This window comes from Alligator mississippiensis, chromosome 11 (genome assembly GCF_030867095.1).
Source record: "Alligator mississippiensis isolate rAllMis1 chromosome 11, rAllMis1, whole genome shotgun sequence".
Lineage (NCBI taxonomy): Eukaryota > Metazoa > Chordata > Crocodylia > Alligatoridae > Alligator > Alligator mississippiensis.
In genome coordinates, this window is record NC_081834.1 from 44,593,848 (window position 1) to 44,616,529 (window position 22,682).

General features: G+C 46.3%; 2 protein-coding genes across 5 annotated transcripts in view; both read right to left on the bottom strand.

The window, feature by feature from the left end:
- BBS4 (Bardet-Biedl syndrome 4) overlaps positions 1-16,299 on the bottom strand; it is an 80,110-nt gene extending 63,811 nt beyond the window's left edge. For 2 of the 4 annotated variants that reach the window (XM_019499343.2, XM_019499340.2), the window contains exons 1-2: positions 16,220-16,299; positions 4,948-4,999 (exon numbers count right to left, since the gene is read on the bottom strand). In XM_019499343.2, coding sequence (XP_019354888.1) covers positions 4,948-4,999; positions 16,220-16,243 — 76 coding nt within the window. In that variant the 5' untranslated portion in view covers positions 16,244-16,299. Of the gene's footprint in view, positions 1-4,947; positions 5,000-10,851; positions 10,921-16,219 lie in introns of those variants that run through there. The other 2 variants (XM_019499344.2, XM_059714920.1) reach the window with 2 other exon arrangements.
- A 2,698-nt stretch (positions 16,300-18,997) lies between these two features.
- ARIH1 (ariadne RBR E3 ubiquitin protein ligase 1) overlaps positions 18,998-22,682 on the bottom strand; it is an 87,402-nt gene continuing 83,717 nt past the window's right edge. Inside the window, exon 14 of the mRNA XM_014604473.3 lies at positions 18,998-21,179. Coding sequence (XP_014459959.2) covers positions 21,095-21,179 — 85 coding nt within the window. The 3' untranslated portion in view covers positions 18,998-21,094. The remainder of the gene's footprint in view (positions 21,180-22,682) is intronic.

Consider the following 22,682-nt stretch of genomic DNA (forward strand, 5'->3'; position numbering starts at 1 on the left):
GAGCAAGTTTAAATACACTCTTTCATACAGCAAAGTTTATGCAGATCTCTCTAGTCTCTTAATTTAGTTCATCACGTCTTGGCTGAACTAGAACAGGCTGCTTCGTTACAGCAGGCTCTCTTCATCCTGAGACTCTGGTGAAGTACTAGAATGAACTGCTGGAAAGGAACACAGCTCTTCCTTCCCAACTACTCTCTCTTCCCTTGCACAGAAGTCCACACAAGCCTGGCTCCCCTCCCTCCCTCCCCACACTAACCCCTTGCCCACACACACACACACACACACACACACACACACACACACACACACACACACACACACACACACACACCACTGTTATACCATTTCCTAATACAAATCTTGCTCTTGCCCTCCTTTTCAAGAGATTAGTATAGTAAGCAGGCAGACGAAATCAGCTTTTGCTCACTACACTAAAAGCAATGCAGGCCAAACAGGATCTGGCAAAGCACCAAGTATTCAAAGCTTTTCACCAAAAACCCATGAGGCATGCCAGGTACCAATTCTAGATCAAGGGATATTATTTTGATTTACAAAAAAAGTCTCACAGGCCCAATTCTCCTTTCAAAACAGGGACCATTTTAAGTTAACTGATGAAGGCAATAGAGCTGTACTGCTATACAGCAGAGGTTCAGGCCTATAAATAATTAGAGCAGGATATTTGTATTTCCCTTGAGCTGTCCCTTTGCCAAGCCACACACATACGTAGCTCAAGTGTTTCCTCACACTTCCACTTACATAGTCTTCCAATCAGAGAGGAGCAATACAAGTTAATTCCCTCTCATTTCTCCATCACTACCTGACAGCAAGGTGTTCCCAAGTGCACATGATATTGCAGGAGTGGCCTGACAGTAACATACCTGCTGTCCAAGACTGCACTGGAAATGCAAAACTGATTCACTGCCTAGTGTCACACACACTTCTAGTATGATTGCTCCATGTTATTCCTTAATTTGAATTTATGCTAAGCAATATCAGAATCACTTAATTATTAAAGAACTCCAATTTCCAAGTTCTCTTTAAATGCCAACTGAAGGCTGAGAGGTCTTGCAGCTTGAGGGCCAAACAGATGACATCTCCATTTGGAACAGAGTACTACCCTTTAAATACTGCAAGAAGATGTTCATAGTGTTAGCATGCAGAATATTCAAGATTTCAGAAATGTTTCCCAAACGTTTTCCTAAAAGATTTACTACATAGGCATTTTGGCTAGGGCCAGACATTCAAAAAGCCAGAGCATGAATTGATTCAACCTTTGTAGGTTAGTCTAACCTGCCCAGGTTGAACCAGTTTGTCACAGCGCAGACATTCCCTCTGAACTGAGGCACTGTGGGTACATGCCTGAAGTTGCTCAGGCCAGGAGCCGGGGGGCATGAGACTGCAACCTTGGCTGCAGGGAAGCTGGGCTGAGGAGCCGTGGCGAGCCCAGACCTAACTGGCCAGAGAGAGGTTTAAATTCCCCACTCAGCGTCCCACTGGCAGGGACCTGAGCCGGGTCTGCTGGGCGCTCCCCCCTCGCTGCTGCAGCGGTGGGCCAGTGTGGTCCTGGAGGCAGAGGGGGCAGGGAGGGGGGTTATTCTCCTTTCTGCCCCCACTGCCCCTGGGGAACTGCAGCCAGGTCTGCCCACCCCGCCCCTCACTGCCTTGACTGCCGCTGCTCACTCTGTGCTCGGGGCAAGTGGTGGGAAAAGCCCCCTCCACCAGATGCCACAGGGACGGGGCAGGAGTGGGCTTATCCTGCCACTTGCCCTGAGCATAGACTGAGCGGCGGCAGCAACCAGGCTAGGCAGACCCTGCTACGGTGCCCCAGGGCCAGAGGGGGGAATAACCCCATTCTCTGTGCCCGCCAAGGGGTGCTGCTGGTGGCATGTGGCCTGCCCCACCTGGCCACTGAAGCGGTGAGGGGAAAGCGACCATGACAGAGGCAGCAGCCCATCACGGTTTCCCAAACTGCAACCCCCTTCCTGGTGGAGGGGGAAGGGGGAGCCGCAGTGCATTGCGGGAAAACTGCTATGGACCACAGCAGCGGCAGGGGTCAGGGCAGGCTGACCTGGGTGTGGTCCCCCAGGGGTAGTGGGGAGAATAACCCCCCTCCCTCAGGGGCCACACTGGCCTGCCACTGCAACTGCGAGGGGGGAGCACCCAGCAGACTCAGCTCAGGTTCTTGCCAGTGGGACAGGGAGGGGGGAATTAAACTTCTCTGGCCAAACCCACACCCCTGCCTGTCCCTTCTCCAGCTGGAGAGAAGAGGGGCAGGGCCAGCCCTGCTCCACTGGAGCAGAGAGCACAGCCCACAGAGCATGCCCGGAAGCTGGGGGACTCTGGTTTACATTGGTGATGCGTATGGGGTGCATGCAGGTGCACATGCACCCCCTGAGATTGGCAGTGCACCCCCTGACAGAAGCACTGCTGATGCTGCAGATGGTGCCTGCAGGTGGTTGCCGCTACCCCCACCCCGGCACTGCCAGTGGCATCTGCAGGTGGTCACTGACTAGTGGCCGCCCCTGCTCCCATCGCTGCTGTGGTTGCCTGTGGGAGCTCCCTGATCACTGGTTGGCACTCGTCCCCCCGCCTGTTGCCACCACGGCTGCCTGCAGAAGCTCCCCACTCACCACTGCCACGCCCTCACTGCCGCCATGCCCCTGCCACCATGCCCCGCCAGCCTTCAGGGGCACATGTCATTCATGCTGATTTAAGTTAAACCAGGAAGGGGTCTGGGACAGACATTGCACAAACCGGTTTGAGTTAAATCAGTTAAGTCTGATACTACATTCAACCAGGTTTATCTCAAACCAGTTTCAGCCATTTTGAAACTGGTTTATGTGCACTGAATGTCTGTTCTGTTACAAGTTTAAACCAGTTTCTGATCACTTAAACCGGTTTATGTGTAATGTCTATCCCTAGCCTTGGTCAAAGGCTTGCCCATAACACAAATCCTACCTGTCATAATGGTGGCCCCATCAAAAAAGTCTTAACTACCAGAGTTAGTCCTTTCCTGACCACCCATATCAAATTATGCACAAAGGAGAAGACAGACACCTGAATAACAGTTTAGCAACCAAACTGATGGAAGCAAGCCACCTTCTTCCACAGCCCACCTTCACAGCTTTATGTATGCTGAGGGCCACATCTCTCCTTTTGGATTTTTAAATTTACATATAACTGCCAAAGGAATGGCAAAATAGATCTCCAAGCTGCAAGAAGAGGTGTCCAAATGCTGGTTCATTCTTTGCCTTTTACAACTGCTATAGTTATAGTCCTGTTCAGGGAAATGGTGCTTTAGAAAAAGGCAAAAGGACAAAGATCCTCCAACCATATGTAATTAATGTAAATATGACATAATACACCTGAACAACACTGCGGGGGGGGGGGGGGGGGGGGAGGGAGGAAGGGGTGGAGCAGACATTATGGGGCGGAGATCAGGCTAGAAAGCCTTCCAGAAAAACATGACTAAAAAGAAAGAGTCTTTCCACGAAGTCACAGGTTAGTCATTTGATGAAAACAGTCACAGTTGACTGCCAAGAAATCTCTTTCAGAGCAAAGGGGATTTTTGGCTGAACTACTTGGTGAGAGACCTGACGCAGTAATTCTCTCTCTCAACTCCAGGTGAGTCAGTAAACTGCAGAGAAGCTTGACCTCATTGCACAGGCCAACTTTAGATCTGGGTTCTGAAAATCCATGAAGGATCTTTATGCTCGAGATATGCTATTGCTGAAGTGCTAAAATTTGGCCAATGGAACTAGGAGCCATACATACATACTTTCAGTCCAGCCTCCATTCAGGAGAGACAAAAAGTTTCTCTGAATTCGTGGACTCAGTCATAGCAGAATTCCAGTGTGATGAACAAAAAGCGTTGCCTTTGGAAGGCAGAGGTTTTGACACAGTGCGCAGTTGTCAAAAACTCCTATTTACATGAACATCAGAAAAGGTATTGTGACAAGTTATCATTAAGGCTGTCTCCCATAATGGGGAATATCATGGACTTGCCACAAAGAGAGGGACAGAGTGCGTTCTGACATGCATCCCCAATATCATTGAACTAAAGTAAGATGTGAAGTAACTTGTTTTAAAGATGTGGCTAATGGCATTGTTGATTTCACTATTAATTGTACTTCAATGACTTCCTGATTCAATTTGCTCCATGTGCAAAGAAAATTTTTTTTTAGAGCTGTCAGCTTTACAACTTCTGTCTAGGATCTGAGTGTCAAGCAAGGTTTTTCCCTCATTCCATAATGCAATAAGAAAGGCTTTGCAGGACAAAGGAAGCCCTTGCTTATATTTATAAAAACCCAAATATATATCAGAGGGAGTGGTTAGCTGTGGAAGTCTTTGTTCAGACGCATCTTTTTACTTCCAAACCAACCAAACTTCACATAAAAAAAGAACAAACAAAACAAAAACAAACCTATTGAAACCCCAGGATTGTGGGGTCCTGCACTAGCATTTTTACAGCAAGACATTTTAAGAATTTAAGAGTTTATAGAATCTGCAATAAACACACACCTTATTCAAGAAGGAAGGTAAATGAAAAACAAGAAGATGAGCAGTCCAGAAAGTATCTTACTAATACAATAAGTGTTTTTTTAGAAAGTTTTACAAAGTTTATAACAGACTGGATAGTACAATAAGTAAATAATACCTCTGTAAGTAAATGCTTTTACAAACAGATGTTGAACAAGAATGAAATGAAGTTACTATTATTTATTACTTGTATTACCACAGTGCCTAGGATCAGGACCCGTTGTAGCTGGCACTGTACAAATGCCGAATAAAAAGACAGAACTGGACCCAAAGGGCTTGCAATCTAAATAGTCCCATCTGTTTCCAGCATGACCCCTTTTTACCTATCGGACCGCTGCACACATTACAGAGTAATTTTTAAGTCATCTTAGCTAAGAAAGCCCCTTGTAAACAAATCTTAAAACAAACCTTTTTTGGGACGGGGTTTCTGAGGTTCTTTAGCCACTGGAAATGAAGAAACCTGAAATGACAGAAAAGGACAGAGTCAAAATACATCAGGCAAGATTCCCAAAGGAATTTCTGGTTAAAAAAAATCCTAGGAGGACAGCTAATGGATCTCAAAGGATGAAGCAAAAATAACAGTGTCCTTGCTAAACAGAAATTATCCAATCAGATGCTAGTTATTTCTAACAGAAACCAACTTTTGATTTCTGCTAATTGTATAGACTGAGAAAATCCTCTTTTCTTTATAAGTACAGCTGCTTTCACTGTCAGCTAGAGACAGTTTTGTTAGTGTACCTGTATTTATTAAAAAACAGAAGTATGAGGACTGCATTTGGATCACAGAAATATTTTGCCATATAAAAAGCTCTTTAAAATCATACTGGGAGTGTCTGCTTCACAAGATTTACAAATCTAATTACAACACTGGGTGTTTAGTGGTTCCAAAGTAAGGAGAATGAAAGGTTTTCCTCAGTTATGGGTAGTCCCACCGAAATCACTAGGACTACACGTAAGAGCAAGGGTTTGGATTGGGCCTTTAATGAGAATAGCCAGCTCTAAGAAATGTTTGATTAACAGCAGATTGCAAAAGGCTCTTTGGGATAATCTGAAGATCATAGGCAGCATCTAGCACTTAAAAAGGTTGTTCTCATTCTCATATCCCTGCATACTGCCTTTTCTTGATTAGGAAACAAAATCTACAGTAATTACTCTGCTATGATCCAAAGGAAAGAATTAAGTGATCCTTCTTCTATTTGTATCTGCCTTCTGATAAAGTAAAATTCTCAGCATCCCTGCCATCTTTAACTAACTTGTTTCCACACTGCGTTTGATGCAAAGCTCATTGTTAAACTGCTGAGTGGTAGCAAAGAGATCTTTTTACAGAGACAAAATAGGTATTAGGAATCTGTGGAGCAAGCCCATCTAGTTCAGGCTGCTGGCTCTGACTGTGGCAAAACCCTGCACACACAAGTGTTTAATTTGAAGGATGTCAGATATCTCAAGCAAAACTACAAGTACTGCCTGCAGCAGACCTCACATATAATGGATGTGCCTTGCTGACTGCCAAGAGGAAAGATCTATTTTAACAAAATAAGATCTTTTTGGTACTCTTAGATCTCAGTCTCTCTAGACAGTTAAGGAAGACAAGCACTTGGGTAGTTGAGGAAGGCACTCACAAAGGAAAAGCATTATTACATAGCTTTATAGCCGCAAAAAGCATGCTCCTTGGTGTTTTTACTCTGGAAATTGGCAAAAAGCAATGTGTTCCAGTTGAAGAGATCTGCTTCCTGAATGCACTCAGGATCAGCCCTTCTGTCTTGCTTTTCACTCCTGTGAGATAATACTACAAGTGTGCTGGATTTTCTTCCCTGTCAAGCATTACCAAAAAAAAAAAAAAAAAAAAAAAAAATCAGTCTCTGCTATCCCACTAAAGACAATAAAGTTGCCCTTATAAAGACACTTTTTGAAGCTCTTGGGGTTGGAGTGGAGTCACTAACAGCATGATTTGACAGAGAACTTCATTGCTAGTGATTATATCCAAAAAGGAAAGAATCCAGTTTGACCTTATGTAAGTTTGAGGAGTTTGCATTCAAAAACCAAACACCTCTTTACTGGTAAACTGAGACAATTTGATCAGGAATCACTGATGCACAGATGTGCAAAGTCACCCTATCTTTTTTTCAGTCATTTTTCAGACATGAAATCACACAACAAGGACAAGTTATATTTCTTGAGATGTCTCTTCAGCTAACAGCATCCTCAATAAAAATATACCCGAATAGACTGAGTGGGTGAAAATAAAAATCACATCATTTGACAGTAAAGTTACCCAAACATTAGCATGGCCATTTGGTGACTGGGGATGCAGAGAATTTAAGTGTTTTATTATGCCACATCCAAACTGTTGAGATTTGCAGCTGATCCAGCCTTCTGACCCAAGAGCCAATCTGAATGATGGCATTTATTACCTTTAGCAACGCAGTTGTTTGGACCTTTGTGTTTAATTACTGTGTGTTTAATCTGTGCGGAGAGCAAAACATTATTGTTATAAAGGTATCAGGATATTTTATTTTTTTTGTCTGAGGCAAAGAGTAGATATTCTCCATTAAATACATATGAATACTGTAAGTGAATGATTGGCCATCATTAATTTTTTCCTCCTTTTCTATGAGCTTTTATTGCCTGCAGTAAATGATACATGAGAAATATATAGCTAAACAGGCAACTCATTCATCAGTGCACGAAAGTGTAACTACATTGCATTAAACTGCATTACGAAGCCCTGTTTATGCCACAACAAATAGCTGTGGGACAAAATCCTTTTTCCCTGAAGAAATTATTTTTTTAATCAGCACGGAGCACAGGGAACAGGGCATAATGTTAATAAAGTGTTTTCTGAAAACAAATAAAGACAAGGAAAAAAGCTCTTGTAATCAAATCAGAAGGTGCTGTTTTTGGCAAGAACTTCAACTGATGAAGAAAGGGCAAGTGAGTTCAACAATTTTGGTAGTTAAGTAAGTGTTCAACAGTTCATCCCACAAAAAGGTATCAGTAGTGCTTGACTACAACAGCTGCTGAAGTCTGCTGTCCATTGCATCACCAAGGGAAAGAGTTTTCAGTATCTTTTGTCAGAAAAAAAAAAAAAAATCTAATTTTCCTAGTAAGCAGGGCACCAATGTTAGGTAATGAAACCACATCAGGGGTATTCTTTACAGTAAATAGTTTGCTGACACAGTTGCCTCTGCAACAGCTCTTGGCCATGCATACAAAAGCTATGACAGAATCATGGTCCTGCATACACACCAGATTATACCAAGCCACGAACACTGTGAATAGACTAAACATTCTTACATAAAAGTAGCAGGCTTAGACCACTGCAACAGAGGTTATTTGCACCAATTTTACACTTGGTGTAGTCGGAGTCTTCTTCGTAAATCAAGGACAAATATCTTACTGGCATCCCAGTGTCTAGTTCTGAAAAGTTTTAAGACCTTATCTGTTTTTGGATGCCACATCTATGAACCACTGTTTAATGAGAAACTCAAAAATAATTAAACAGATGTCTGGAGAGAAAAGTCAAACTCCCCCCATTCCTTTCTCTAACCTGCCTAGCAAATCCTTTCACTTAGTCCAGACATTCTGTAATATCCCAAAAATCCAAACATGTTAAATGCTAGCCTTTCCTATCTGGCATTTTTTAATAAAATAGCACAAGACAGAGAAGGAAGTGCCCTTTTGTGCCATGTCCTGTCTATTCCCCAAGGTCCTGAGCATGCTCATTCCCTACAGAAAAATGTTTCCATTGCTTTGTTCGGTCTAAAAAATATCTGAATCCTGTTTTTCTATTTCATGCTGCTAAAATAAATGATGTCACAGCACAGACTTAATTACAAACTGCAATTAATATTATCAGGCTCCCACTGAGATAGAAACATACCATAGACTTCAATACGTTTGTGGCAAATCCATTCAGACTGGAATATCACCATTCTTCCCTTACATGTTAGAAGTAATTCAGGAAAAGTCAAGCTATATTGCTACAAATACCACAAAGCTTTTGGCTCCCAGTGAGGTGATAAACTCTCAGAGATCTTACAATTTACCCAGCACATCAGATAATGAACACTTTTTTTGACAACCCAGGTCATGACAGAAGGATTCTTGTCTTATACTTTCAGAAAGACTTGGATTCAATGAGAAAACTAATTATGATGATTACATTTTATTCTTGTCAGTTCATAAATCTCTCACGCAGGCTACTCTAAGTCCTTTCTAAGATTAAATCATAATCTGATTACATTGACAACAGAGGATGATGGAGTTGGTAACAGGCATCAATTTGAAGGAAAACTCCTCGGCTGAATGAATGAGGCTGCACTTAGTCTGTTGAAAGCCAGAGCAAGACCGAATGCCTTTTATATTGTGGCTATCAAATGTTCAGAGATGTAGCAAAGAATCATTTTATAGCAGTATGGAAGAAATATAGGCCAATTCAAAAGATTCATCTGTAAAACAGTCTCACTATTGTGTGCTGAATTTTACATAAGTAACACCCAGAACAGAAGACTTACCACAGCAAGTAAAATGACACTTATTTAAGTTTTGATACAAGACACAGCTTTGTGATAAGTTCTGACACTGTTTCTTTCAGGGGCTTAGTGACAGATGGCAGGGACAAGGCAGAGCTCTTCAATGAGTTTTTTGCCTCTGTCTTCTTAAATAGGAATATAGACAAACCCTCAATATGCATCATGGACATCAACAAAGGGAACATCGGCCGACCAACGGTCAGTGCCAACACGGTAAAAGGACACTGGGCGGAACTGTACGTGTTCAGATCACCGGGACCAGAGGGACTCCACCCACAGGTAATGAAGGAATTAGCGAGTGCCGTAGCTGAACCACTAGCAAGGATATATGAGCACTCATGCTGCTCAGGTCAGGTCCCGGAGGATTGGAAGACGGCCAATGTCATCCCAATCTTCAGACCGGTCAGCTTTACTTCTATCTCGGGGAAAATCCTAGAAAAAATTATCAAAGGACACATCTGTAGGAGCCTGCTGGCTAATGTGATGCAGAGGGGCAACCAACATGGGTTTATAGTGGGCAGGTCCTTCCTGACTAACCTAGTTTTTTTGTTGTTTTTTTTTTTTATGACAAGGCCACCAAACATTTAGGTGCAGGAGTCAAGGTGGATGTTATCTATCTGGACTTCAAGAAGGCCTTTGACACGGTATCCCATAGCATCCTTATTAATAAACTGAGGAGATTTGCCATGGAAGATTATACGGTAGAATGGGTAGCAAACTGGCTCAGGGGTCGCACCCAGCGGGTGGTGGTGAATGGGTCAGTGTCAATCTGGAAAGATGTGGGCAGTGGAGTCCCTCATGGCTCAGTTCTGGGGCCAGTGCTGTTCAACATCTTCATTCACGGATGACACAAAAATACGGGGTGAAGCTAACACCCTGGAGAGGAGGAACCAGACCCAGGCTTACCTTGACAGGTTGAGGAAGTGGGCAGAGAACAACAGGATGCAATTCAATAAGGACAAGTGCAAGGTGTTGCATTCTAGGGAGGAAAAACTGCTATCATGCCTGTAGGCTGGGGGACGACCTTCTCAGCACCACTGAGGTAGAAAGAGATCTTGGAGTCACTGTTGACTCCAGGATGAACATGAGTCGCCAATGTGATGTCCAACCACCCCTTATACCACGCCCCAAGCCTTGCAGGTGGAATAGACACTGGTCTGTCAGGTCTACACTCACCCTCTCTCGGGGCCCTCTCTGTAGTGCTGCCCTCTCTCAGGGCTCCTCTGCAGTGCCGCCCTCTCTCAGGGGCCTTCTCAATAACGCCGCCCTTCTCTCCAGGGCCTTCTCCACAATGCTGCCCCTTTTCGGTAACACTGCCCCCTTCTCTGGGGCTCCTCGGTACTGCTGCCCCCTCTTCGGGCCTTCTCAGGAATGCCGCCCCTCTCTGGGGTCCGCCGCAAAGCTACCCCCCTTCTCCGGGGCTCACCGCACTGCTGTCCCCTTCTCCAGGATTCACCACGCCTGCACTGGGGCTTCTCAGTAATTAATGCCCCCTCTCTGGGGCTCGTCACGCCCATGCTAGGGCTTCTCAACCGCCCCTCTCTGGGGCTGGGGTCTATGCACCCTGTATGCAGCACCTTTACTGGCACTGGGGTCCACACGCTGCTGTGGGTCCCCTATGAGGCCTCCTCCAACCCCTAATAGCCTCACCCAAACCACCAGCGATACAACAAAGCAAAACACAAGCCCCTAGGCTATAACTTAACTTAAAGCCGCCCAGCTGAAACCACATTGCTCAAATGTCCCACAGCTGCCATCCTTTACCCAGCATGGGCTGTACCTGCGGTTCTCACATCTTTGCTCAGGGAGCTCCTTTCTCTCCAGCTGCTGGCAGGGAACTGCCCCTGGCCTCCTGCCTGTGATTTATATAGGAGCCAGGCCCTGCCCCTTTCAGTCAGCTGACCTCCTGGTTGCCCTGGCAACCCACAGCTGGGCTCCTTATACCCTGCTAGGGCTCCTTCCCCGCCCCCCCCCCCCCCCCCGCAGTTTCCCCTCTTCAGGAACAGGGCACCTCAGCACCCTGTGACAATCTGGAATGGGCTTCCAAGGGAGGTGGTGCTCACCCCATCCTTGGGGGTCTTCAAGAGGAGACTGGACAGGCACCTGGCTGGGATTACATGACTCCAGGTTTGGTGACCCTTTTCTTGCCTGCCAGGGGCAGGGGGTCGGACTAGATGGCCCACTGAGGTCCCTTCTGACCCTGGAATCTATGAATCAGAAGTCTCCCACTGTAAACATCAAACTGAAAAACTCATTACAGTCGCACACAAGTGTTTCAAATAGAATCAGGCTCTTGGACTGTACTTTTTTTTTTTTTAAACCAGAAGTGTCCTACAGAGCTGGAACACAGCAAATACAGTTATAGACTGCCAAAATAAAATTTCCATCTGAAAACAAATTAATCTCAGAGTGGACTTCTGAGAATCTAGTCTAGCTCTGCAATGGTGGATACCAAAATAAGATTAAGAGTTCACTCCATCTCTAATAGGTAGAGGTACACTGATAGCTGATTTTTAAAGAGGCATATTGGCCGATACCAATCCGATTTCCGATACCAGCCTGGCAGCTTGGAGAGCTGTATGCAGCTGGTAAGTTTGTTGTGGTGGAAGGGGAGGGGGGAAGGAAGGGGCATGGTGGGGCAGATCAACGCCCCGGCAGTGAGGGGGGACTGGGGCTAGGGCTAGGGCAAGTGCTGCCCAGCTGTGGTTGGGGGTGAGGACATGGGAAGGAGCCACGGCTTGTCCAGGAGGGCACGGGGGGTGGCAGCTCCTGCTGCAGTGTGCCACTTGTCTGGAAGCCATTTATCTGGCACCTGCCTGCTTGTCTGGTGGTTCCCGCCACTGGTCCCACCACTGCTCCGGGAGGGCATGGGGGAGCATGTGCCCCCAGGTCTGCGCAGGATGGGGTGGGCTGGGAAGAGCCCCATGCAGCGCCAGGCCCAGCCCACCGCACCCTGCACAGATCCAGAGGCACATGCCCCCGCCCCCCCATGGCCTCCTGGACAAGCGGCAGGAGCAGCAGCGGGAGCCGCCAGACAAGCACCTCCTGGACAAGCAGCATGCAACAGCGGGAGCTGCCTTCCCTCCCACCATGTCCCCATGACAGGCTGCAACTCTGTCCCATGCTGGCTGGGCAGTACTTGCCCCAGCCCCACTCCTCCCTTACCACAGGGGCCTTGATCTTCCCCATGCCACACCCCTTCCCTCCCCTTCCATCACAACAGACTTACCAGTTGCAAGCAACTCTCCAAGCTGCTGCACTGTGCTCCTCGCTGCCTACGCACATGCACAGGCCGTTTATCGGCCAAATTATTGACCATATCAGGCCAATTTCTGATGCAGACAATTTTCTTTATATCGGTACCGATCCAATATCAGACCAACGTATTGATGCACCTCTACTAACAGTATGATGTCCTTTAAAACCCATTGTTCTAACAAAGCACTAGTCTACCAACTAATACTCCCTGGGTGTATTTTGAGACATATCTCTTTATTCCAGTGACTGAATTGTGACTGCATTTCACCCATATGCCACATAGAGTCAACTGAACTCTGAAGAGCAATCCAGTTATGGATTCATTCTAGATGGCTCATCATTAACAGAATCATACCAATGCATGAACCAGAACGAACCTAGCTTGACTGTCAGTGCTGTAGCTGAGTTAGCAGTGTGCCCAGTTAGGGAACAATGAAAACAAACATACAAAAAAAAAAATCAACAAGTGATTTCACTAGAAAGTTGTGATTTCTAAAGCCGAAAATATAAACGTGGAGTCCCACAAGGCTATTTTTCAGAGCAGAATAAATGGTTATTTTCAAAAATCACCTATTATTTTGGCAATATGCCCACTTACATATGTCAATGCTGAAACTACTCAAGAACAAGGTTGCGCATGATCTTCAGTAGCAGCTGTTTAGTGGTAAGTTTCCAGAAGTTCAATAAGTGGAAAGATCAATAAGTTAAAATGCAGACCAACACAGGAAGAAACATCCTCTCTCTTCCCAGTGACCACAAGACTCCCTTGTTGCTTTAAAGGCAAAGAAAAATTTGCACAATCCTTTTCTTTAGACCAGAGGTTGTCAACCAGAGGTACGTGTACCCCCGGGGGTACCTGGGAAGACCCTAGGGTATATGCGTGGGCAGGCGGGGTTGGAGCACCACCACCCAGTGCCGCCACCTCCCAGGAGCAGGGCCTGGGGTGGGAGTGGGGGTGAGGGCAGCGGCACCCCTCTGCAGGCTGCATAGGCACCACCCAGCCAGCCGGACGTGGGGGGTGGGAGGGAAGCTTGTATGCAGCTCATACGCATCCACCACCCTGTGCTGCCACCACTCTGCATCCAGCCATGCCCCCACCCCGCTTCGTTGCTGGCTGCCAGAGGTACACTTACTAAAAAAAGGTTGAAAACCCCTGCTCTAGACCAGTGGTTCTCAACTCGCATACAGCTCAATGTGGCCCAAGTGACATCCTGTTAAAACATTTTTTAACTGGATACACAGGACGTAAGTTATGTGGATGCAGCCCACATACCAAATTGAGAGCTACAAGTGTAGCCTACTATGGCAAACAGGTTGAGAACCTCTGATCTAGACTGTTTCAAAACAGAAGCTATACCAGCAGCAGCTGGACAAGCAGCATCTTTTGCCGTTTTACTTTTGTGATCATGGGTGTCATTACAGGATGTCTTCCTGCTATGTTCTAGGGAGCCAGCTGACATGGGAAAAGAGGAGGGGGAGCTGGAGGCCTCTTAAGTGAAAGGCATCTCGAGTAAATAGGCAGCTGGAAATGGAATACAAGGAGGAGTTATCCGACTGCAAAATGAACCATGGGATTTCTGTTTACTTCCTAGAAGGCAAACATTCACCTAGCACCAGTTCTCCCTTTTCTTAAGAGCTCATCAGAGATGCCCAGAACTGAAGCAGTTCTGGAGGCTCTGCTAGTCCTTAACTCAGTGACTCTCAGCCATGGCATAGCAACACCCCCGGGTGCCACATGATCCTTTTAAAAATCCAGTAGGACACTGCACAACAGCTTCTTTCTTAGGCACCTGAGGGATACACGAGATAAGCCAGAGACTTCGTAGTGTCAGAGACATCTGGACCCGCTGGGGCCTTTCTGAGCCCTCTGCAACACAAGTATTGCTCTATTATTTGTCCAGAGTCAGAAAACAAAGGTGAGCCAAGAGCTGGCATTTTCCAGGAGGCATCTTGAGCCTCAAGAGGTCTAGAAAGTTTGTGAACTGCTGCCTTCATTCTTAGCTCCCAGGTCAAGGCTTAAGGCATATTCTCGCAGGAACAGAGAGGCTTGCACTGCAGGGCCCTGTGGCTTGGGTTTTTATGGGGAACAAGAGGATTTCCAACCTGTTGACCCCACATGGGTGGCAGCAACGCCTGCTGGCAGCAGAAAAGAGCATCACCAGGGTCCAAGCCAGTGTTGCCAAGTATAAAATAATTATCATAATTTCAACCCATGTACAATCAATACTGTAACAGTAAGCGTTCAAAACCTACAATCATTTTTGAGGCAGCTAACTGATGCATTATATGCAAAACCCAAGTCACTCTCAGGGGGTCTTAACTGACTTTTGGGTTTTTTTGTTTTTTTTAAAAAGAATATTTCATGTTCCAGGTCAAATTAGCCAAATCAGTTCCAAATCATATCAACTGAGCAGAACTTAGTCCTTTTAAACACTGTGCATGGTGCTACAATTGGCAAGCATCCTCCATTCCAGACCTATCACCCTGGGACTTCAGATCCTCCCAAATCCACTGGCAGGCATCCTCTGTGCAGGCTGAAACCTGGAGGTCTTGGGGCTTAGATACTCCCAGGTACTTCAGATACTCAGGGTTCAAATGGGTTTTTGGTTCTAGCCATTTTGTTCCTTGGAGATCTCAGACCAGCAGAGACTCCCTATGCCTGAAGAAGGATGACTGCGCTCAAAAGTTTGTCAAGAACTTTTTTCCAACTACTCAATTGGTCTAATAAAACATATCACATCCACCCAAAGAACCCTGCTAGGGTTTGAATTTTTTTTTAAACTTAATTTCTATTTGACGCCAAATTAGCCAACACTCATTCCAAATTCAAGAGTCCAGACCCAACAATGGCCCTACTACCAGCAAACATCCTCCACCCCAACCTGGGGCTTCAGATGTTTCCAAAACCTTTGGCAGGCATCCTACTTGCAGGCCCAAGCCCAGAGGTTTGTGGTTTGGATGCCCCGGAGCTTTGCTTGCCCTTAGCCATAAGATCCTCAGAGCAAGCTAGGAAGAAGACTCCCATTTCCATAAACTGGGCTTAAAGCTGCTGCTCCGCGGCAGGCACCGAACCACGTCGGAAGAGCAGGTCTCCTGCGAGGCGGTTCAGGACAACCACCTTCTTGGACACAGACACATGGTATTTCCCCTGCCAGGCTAAGAAGCCACCATGCTTGCCCTGAGCTTTCAAAGGCTGGTTTGAATGACACTTTGACTCTTGAGAAGGGTTTAACTAAGTTAAACCAGTTCATTGATTAACAAATCCACTCAAGAGACCTCCCCGGTATGGTTTTCAAGTCTTACGGGGGCTCTCATCTCTTATGGGGCTCAGCCCCCCGAGCTGCCCCATAATTCGGACCCTGCAGAGACTCTCTACGCTCCACCTTCGCCCACAAGCAGGTTTGCAGTCAGCACATCCTTACGACTAACGGCCTAAAAGCAAAGAAATGCTTCGACTTTGCCGACGCAGGTCTCTCTCACTCGCTCGCTCCCTGGCGACGGACAGCGAGCGATAGAAAGCAAATAAGCCGGCTCGCTCGCATACTTATTTGCGCATTTCTTTCAGATGACGGTAGTTTTTCAGCCGACAGATCTGAGCTGCCAATACGAGTATGTCATATGTAAGACCTGGCAACGCGAGCCCGAGCAGGGCACAGGGCGCAGGGCCGAGCCCCGCGCGGAGCAAACCCTCCCCCAGGGCGACGTGGGCCCCCAGCGCAGAGGAGCCCGAGGCGGCTGCGACCCGAGGCGGCTTCGGCCTCCGGGCCGCCCTGGCGAGCCGGGCCCCGCAGCCGGCGGGCTGGGTGCGGGAGGCTGTGGGCCCCGCCAGCCCCCCAGCGCGGGGCGGGGCGGGGCAGGGGAGGGTGCGGGTGATGCACGTGCCGCCTCACCAGCTGGGCGCCCGGCCCCGCCATCGCGGCCCGGTCGGAGGCGGAAGTTGTCCGTTGCCAGGGTGACCGGCTGACCCGGAAGAGCTCTACGGGGGCGGGAGCGGGCCGCGCGGGGGCTGCCGGGAAGGTCCCCCTCGCTCTCCAGGTGCCGCGGGGTCGCTCCCGTCGCCGCGCCGCCCGCTTGGGGCAGGGCCACTCCGGGCCCGTGCTGAGCCCGCGGGGGGCGGGGGTGCCAGGCGCGCGGCAGGGAGGTGGGTGTACGGGACTTTTCACCCTTGTACAAGCAGTAGCAAAAAATGTTCAGGCGTGTCGGAGGCAGGCGGGTCACTGGCAGATCCCGTGCAGAGCCCGGCTGCAGGCTCCGGCAGGTGCTGCGGGAGAGGTTGTGATCTCTTTTATTAGACCGTAATCCCTCAGGAAGGCTCAACTGACTCTCAGGGCTGCTGTCAGCACTTCCTGACCACTGCTTACCTCGAAATAGAAATATATTTTTAACATGTATATGTTTCACGGTCCAGGTCAAAGTAGCCCAGTCAGTCCCAAACCGCATCCCCGGACCAGGCAGAGCCCTCTCCTTCGGCGGGGGGGGAAGGGGGCTACGCCGGGCCAGCATCCTCCGGCCCAGACCTCTCGCCCTGGGATTTCAGACCCTCCCACCTCCAGTGATAGGCCCAAGCCTGGAGGTCTCAGGATTTGGATGCCCCCAGAAACTACAGGCAGCAGCATCCATTCAAGACTATTGAGTCCAGAACTTCAGATTTTTATTTTTAATTTGTATCCCAGTCCAAATTAGCCATTAACTATTTCCAAATCCAAGACTCCAGCACCGCAAGTGGCCCCACACCTGGCAAACATCCTGCACCTGCAGCTGGGGCTTCAGATGTTTCCAAAACCTTTGATGGGCATCTGACATGCAGGCTCAAGCCTGGAGGTTTGGGGTTTGGATGCCTGAAGTTTTGCCTGTCCTTTGCCATAAACCCTCAGCAAGCAAGGGAGGAGACTCCCATTTCCATAAACTGGGCTTAAAGCTGCTGCACCTCAGCAGGTACTGAACCATGCCAGAAGAGCAGGTATCCTGCAGTGTGATTCAGGAAAACTGCCTTCTTATACACACACATACATGGTATTTCCCCTGCCAGGCCAAGATGCCACCATGCTTGATCTGAGCCTCCAAGAGGCTGAGAAGAACTTCAGACACTCCCTACACTTAATCTTAGCCCACAAGAAGCCTCAGAATAAAATAAAAAATGCTTCAACTTTGATGACCCAGTTCTCATTCACTCACTGGGCCAGTTACAGTGAGCAATATAAGTAAGAAAGACTTATCTGCATACTTTCTTCACTGTATGTGTTTTTCAGCCAATGAGACAAGGTTCTCTGAGTGAATCCAGTATCTTTTATTAGACCAACTTAAATAGTTGGAAAACAATTTTTAAGCAAGCTTTCGGGTTCAAAAACCCTTTGTCAGGCTAAGGAAGCGTCAGCAGTTGGTGTGGGCTTTTCCTGGATTAAATGAAATGAAGTGGCGTCTTTGCTTTTCATCCCATCCAGGAACAGCACACACCAACTGCTGACACTTCCTTAGCCTGACAAAGGGTTTTTGAACCCGAAAGCTTGCCTAAAAATTGCTTTCCAACTATTTAAGTTAGCCTAATAAAAGATACCGGATTCACTCGGAGAACCTTGTCTGCCTATGTCCTTAGACCAACACAGCTACAACCTACACCTCAGTAAATATAATTTTGAGCTTCCACTATGATCATTTCATATTTGAGACCTGGCAACACCAAGCACTCCCCTTCTCATGGCAGGTGCCAGAGGGATCCACTACAAACACACACACACCTCAGCTAGTGAAGTAACAAAATAAAAGTTTATTAGGCTCAGGAATGCTCCCCCTCCCCGGGCCACCTCCGCACAGCCCAGGCCCGCACTTGCAACGCAATTGCCTTTGAACACGGATTTCCCACAGCATGCGGTAGTCTCTCCCTGGAGAACTAGGTCAAGGAACGAACCTCCGCATCCTGCCTCCCCTCCCTCTGTCTCATCCTCCCCCTCAGGCACAGGAGCCCAAGCCCTCCGTTAAAACAATGGGTCTTTATTTTCGTCTCCAGACAACTATGATGTCAAGCTGCGGTTGTGATAGAACAGACTAGAGTTAAGGGTTTCAAACATAAGAGCTAGTTACAGATCTGTAAAGCACAGAAACAAAACAGGGCAGCAGGTTGACAGGGGGAGTCTGAGGATGAGCTGTTATAGCCTAGCAATAAAAGGCAGACACCCCTTCACTGGCTTCATCTTGCTATTCATAGGTCTAGCTGTTACTTTGCACAGCTGAAGTCAGGCAGACAGTCAGTGCATCTTATTTGCCAAAATTTGCTCTTAAAAAAAAGGGGGGGGGGGGGCCTTTGTAGAAGGAACATAAACAGAGAGAATTCTTGTAAGAGAACTCAAAAGTTGGACTAAAAGGAAAATGACAGACTGCCCAGCAGAACTATTAGCAGCAGACAGTGATGTTAGTCAGTATTTAAATGAGTCCCATGTACAGTCATCAAGATCCAGGAAAGAACACCAGACAGGTTCCCGGTCACAACTGGATCTACAAGGATGTGCTTGGACTCTCAGCTCCCAGAACAGTCAGCAAAAATAAGACAAAAACCTTACTGCTGGAAATTTAGGTGGAATATTTTGTTTCAGTAACCCACATCCACCCCTGTTCATCCATGCACCCAGCCCTGCCAGTCATTCCCCTGAAATCAGCTCCAGGTGGAGACGCTATCTTAGAAAGCATTTTTATTTAAATTTTGAACTGGAAATACACATTTTGGGTGTGAAGCTTTCCAAGAGCCAATCAGTGAAGCCTGGGTGGCATAGAGCTGCTAATATACAGCAGGGAAAAGTACAGGGAGGCCGGACAGTTTCAAGGTTTGGGTAATGTCTAAGTTGTGGCTTGTCCACATTAAATCAGAGCAGAGCCCTTCACTATATACATGTGAACCCTCATTACTTTCTCCCCACCCAGGAACAGCCTCATAAAGAAAAGTGCACAGAATACAAATTATGAGGGTGGGCGCATTCATTCTGCTCCAACGTTATGGTAAGAGGGTTTGACACAAACAAAACCTTTTGGGGGAAATAAAGGTGTGTAAAAGGTGTGGAGGCACACAGCATTTACTGACAGTAGCTCCAAATGGAAGAGGCTCAAGTGACCAAGAAGATTTTAGGTGAGGCTGGTGTTTCATATTAAGGATCATATTAACCTGCCTCCATTATTCACCCCTCTATTTTCTCCCCTTGAACCTCAGTTCAGGTTAATCAGGAATGTTCTTAGAACACTAGCCTGGTGAAAAATACCACAGAAGGAAGTCCTATACAGGAGAAATTTAATAAAACCACCACCAATTAATTACTTTAACATAGCTCTTGTTACAGAAATCATAAAAATGGATTCAATAGCTAAAATTCATTAGTTCTTTCCCCTTTTCACTGAAAAATAGCTCACTGATTTCAATTTCTACTGTACTAGATGGAGTGTTAAATATCTGCCAGGACAGTTTGCCCAGTAATTGAACCCAATACAAACACAAGGACAATTCCACCATTTTCCTTTTCAATGTCACGATTTGTTATAATGCAAGTGAAAACAGCAAGGAACGTTCCATCTGACAGCTGCAACTGGAAGGGAGAGGAGATCCACACAGTTGAAATCTTTAGATGCTCTTTGACAAGTCCTGTAAAAACACCCCTTCCCCCCCCACACTTCCTTTCCATCATTAAAAATTCCTAAACATACACTTCCTATAGGTTTGACCTTCAAGCTAGGAGCAGAGCGCATGTCCTAGGTGCATGGGAACAGCTAGGTTTGATTTGGGCAGTTAAAGTGGTGTCGTTCTGGGCTAAAAAGAAAAAAGGCAAAGCATTCTGAATCACGAGGTAAATTCATCTCTAATGAAACACACCAGGTTAAATCAGTTTGTGAGAAGCTGGAAGGGAGGGGATGGTTCTGTTGCCAGCAATGGAAACATATAAACCATGAAGGCCAAGGACAAAAAAGAGCTGCACGAAGAGGAGAAACCCAACTTCTCAGATAAAAACCTTCAACAGTCACTAACGCCAGCACACGCTCCCCCCCACCCCTGCCCCAGGGAAGGAAAAAAAATCAAACTGAAAGAAAATGCACAGCAAATAGACATAATCTTGAAGATTTTTAAAGAATAAATATTTTTTTGTAATTAAACATTATGCAAACACGTGCCACGCTTGCTCTTTGTCCATGCATATGCGCTATATACAATTTTGAAAAATACTGTGTTGTCCTCTGTTTTAAAATTCATATACAAAGGTTTTTTTTTCCTTGCTGTGTACCCCCCTCCTCCCCTCCCCAAGAACGGTCTTTACAAGAGCCAATCAACATTCATTCATGTACTTGGGTGCATGAGAGGAGGAGGGATGGGAGGGGAGAAACCCCTTCCCCCTTACCAAAGGTACATCAAAATGGCTGGTTTGGACATGAAAAGCGGTGTCAAGAAACTGGTTTAAATTTCATCTGTACTACACACAGGAAAAGATAGAAAGAAAAGAAAAAGGAATCGGCATGGAGAATGAAGCTACGTTACAAGTTAAAGTTGGAGGGTTTTTTTTTTTAGTGCGTCTGTCACACTCTTATTGGCCGCCTAGAATACTGTTGTACAATGGTTTATCTACCTTTTTTATTACAATATAATTTACTTAAATTTTCTGTTAACAAAACAGAATCCCGGTACTACAGACCCAGCGGTGTAATAGGCATAGTGCCTCTTTTGTGTGTGTTTTGTTTTAATTTCATGAGCACTCTAGATGGTAAAGTTTTCAGAGTTCATTTTATGCAGGCCCGTCTCAGTCCTCAATGTACTCCCACAGGTCTTTCTCATAGCCTTCATGCACATGCTGCAACAAAACCCTTCGTCGGCTCTCGCAATATCTGTAGCAAAGGGGGAGAGTACATAGGAGACACAGGTTAGAAAGAGTACACTATATCCACTAGTGACTGTACAAGTGACCTGCCTTGGAATGCAGGCCTATGTTACACCCGAGTTGAAAACAGTGGTGTCAGGTGTGACCTATGGACTCGCAGGGAATTTACAGTTTGCTATAATTAAGACTTGGGAGTTCCCCAAGGTCACTCTGTCAAGGTGTGCACCAAATGCACACACTTAAAAGCACTTCTTACCCAATCATCTCAAACCTCTCTGCAAAGGTGGGTAAGTATTATCCCCATGTCACAAACAAAATTGGGCAAACAAAGATTGCAATTTGTCCAAATTGAATGGCAGAGCTGGGAACAAAAGCAAGTTTTTCTGAATCCCAACCTGGGACCCTACCCAAGGTTGCTACATTAAGATGACAAAATAAAAACCAACTACAACAACAATAATCCAACTGCACTGGGCCCAGTTTTGTTCATCTCCAGGACTTCCACCTTTACCATTCTGAAGGAAAGCACTAATTGGCTGTAAAAGTAGGATACTGGCCTAACTGGACCAAGCCTCAAAAGAGGTTATTGAGTAGGCTTGTTTGCACATGTTTCTGTCATGATAATTTTCCTGGCAGGGATGGGACAATTAAACTGAGCTGAGACAGGGACACACCTAGAAGTAACAACACCAGCTGTATCAAAGGAAGCCATATTCAGTTCAGATGCATTACAACTAGAAAGAGGAGAAACAGACTTATAAAGATCTAAGTGCAGTTTATAAACAAGCTGAATGTCAGGGTCCCTTTAACATTTATTAGCACATCTTTGGTGACCGTCTCTGTTCACTGGTTATGCCAAATTTCTCCCACCTCTTCTTTGCACATGGGAACAAAACTATAACCCCTTAAGCGCATCCCACTGTGCCAGGTACAGCCATGCTACTGAGTTGGTGGCAAACTGGTGCAGCCAGGCAGTATAGGCACAATACCACCAGCAGCAGTTATCTGAGGCAAACCTATTCAGACGTAATATGAGAAACTGAAGTTCAAGAGCCAGTCTCCCCCTGGGGGTAGAGAGGCATGCCGTTCAATTTCCAGACGTTTATCTGTCACTGTCAACTGAAAGGCTCTCACAGCTGTGAGAGCTCTCTCAGCAAGTCAAAATCGTTCTTCTCAACTAAGTCCACAAACATATTAGCAAATTAAAAAACGCATCTCTTGCAGACATTTTGGAACACTGGGCAAGCCACGATTACCATATGTAAGCACATAAAAGTGAAAAGAACATTAGGTTAGCCTGAACTCAGAATCGCCTTGCTATAAATTGCAGCTTTAACACTTAACATTCAGTATCTGATCCAGTTGACAGATTTATTCAAATGCACTATTCTAGTTCTTATTGGTATCAGCTGTTGCAATACAAGAGCACACAGTCCCATTCATTTCATGAGGCATGTGATAAATGGAACGTGCACAGTAATTGCTTTCCAAACTTCAGTTAATTTTGCTG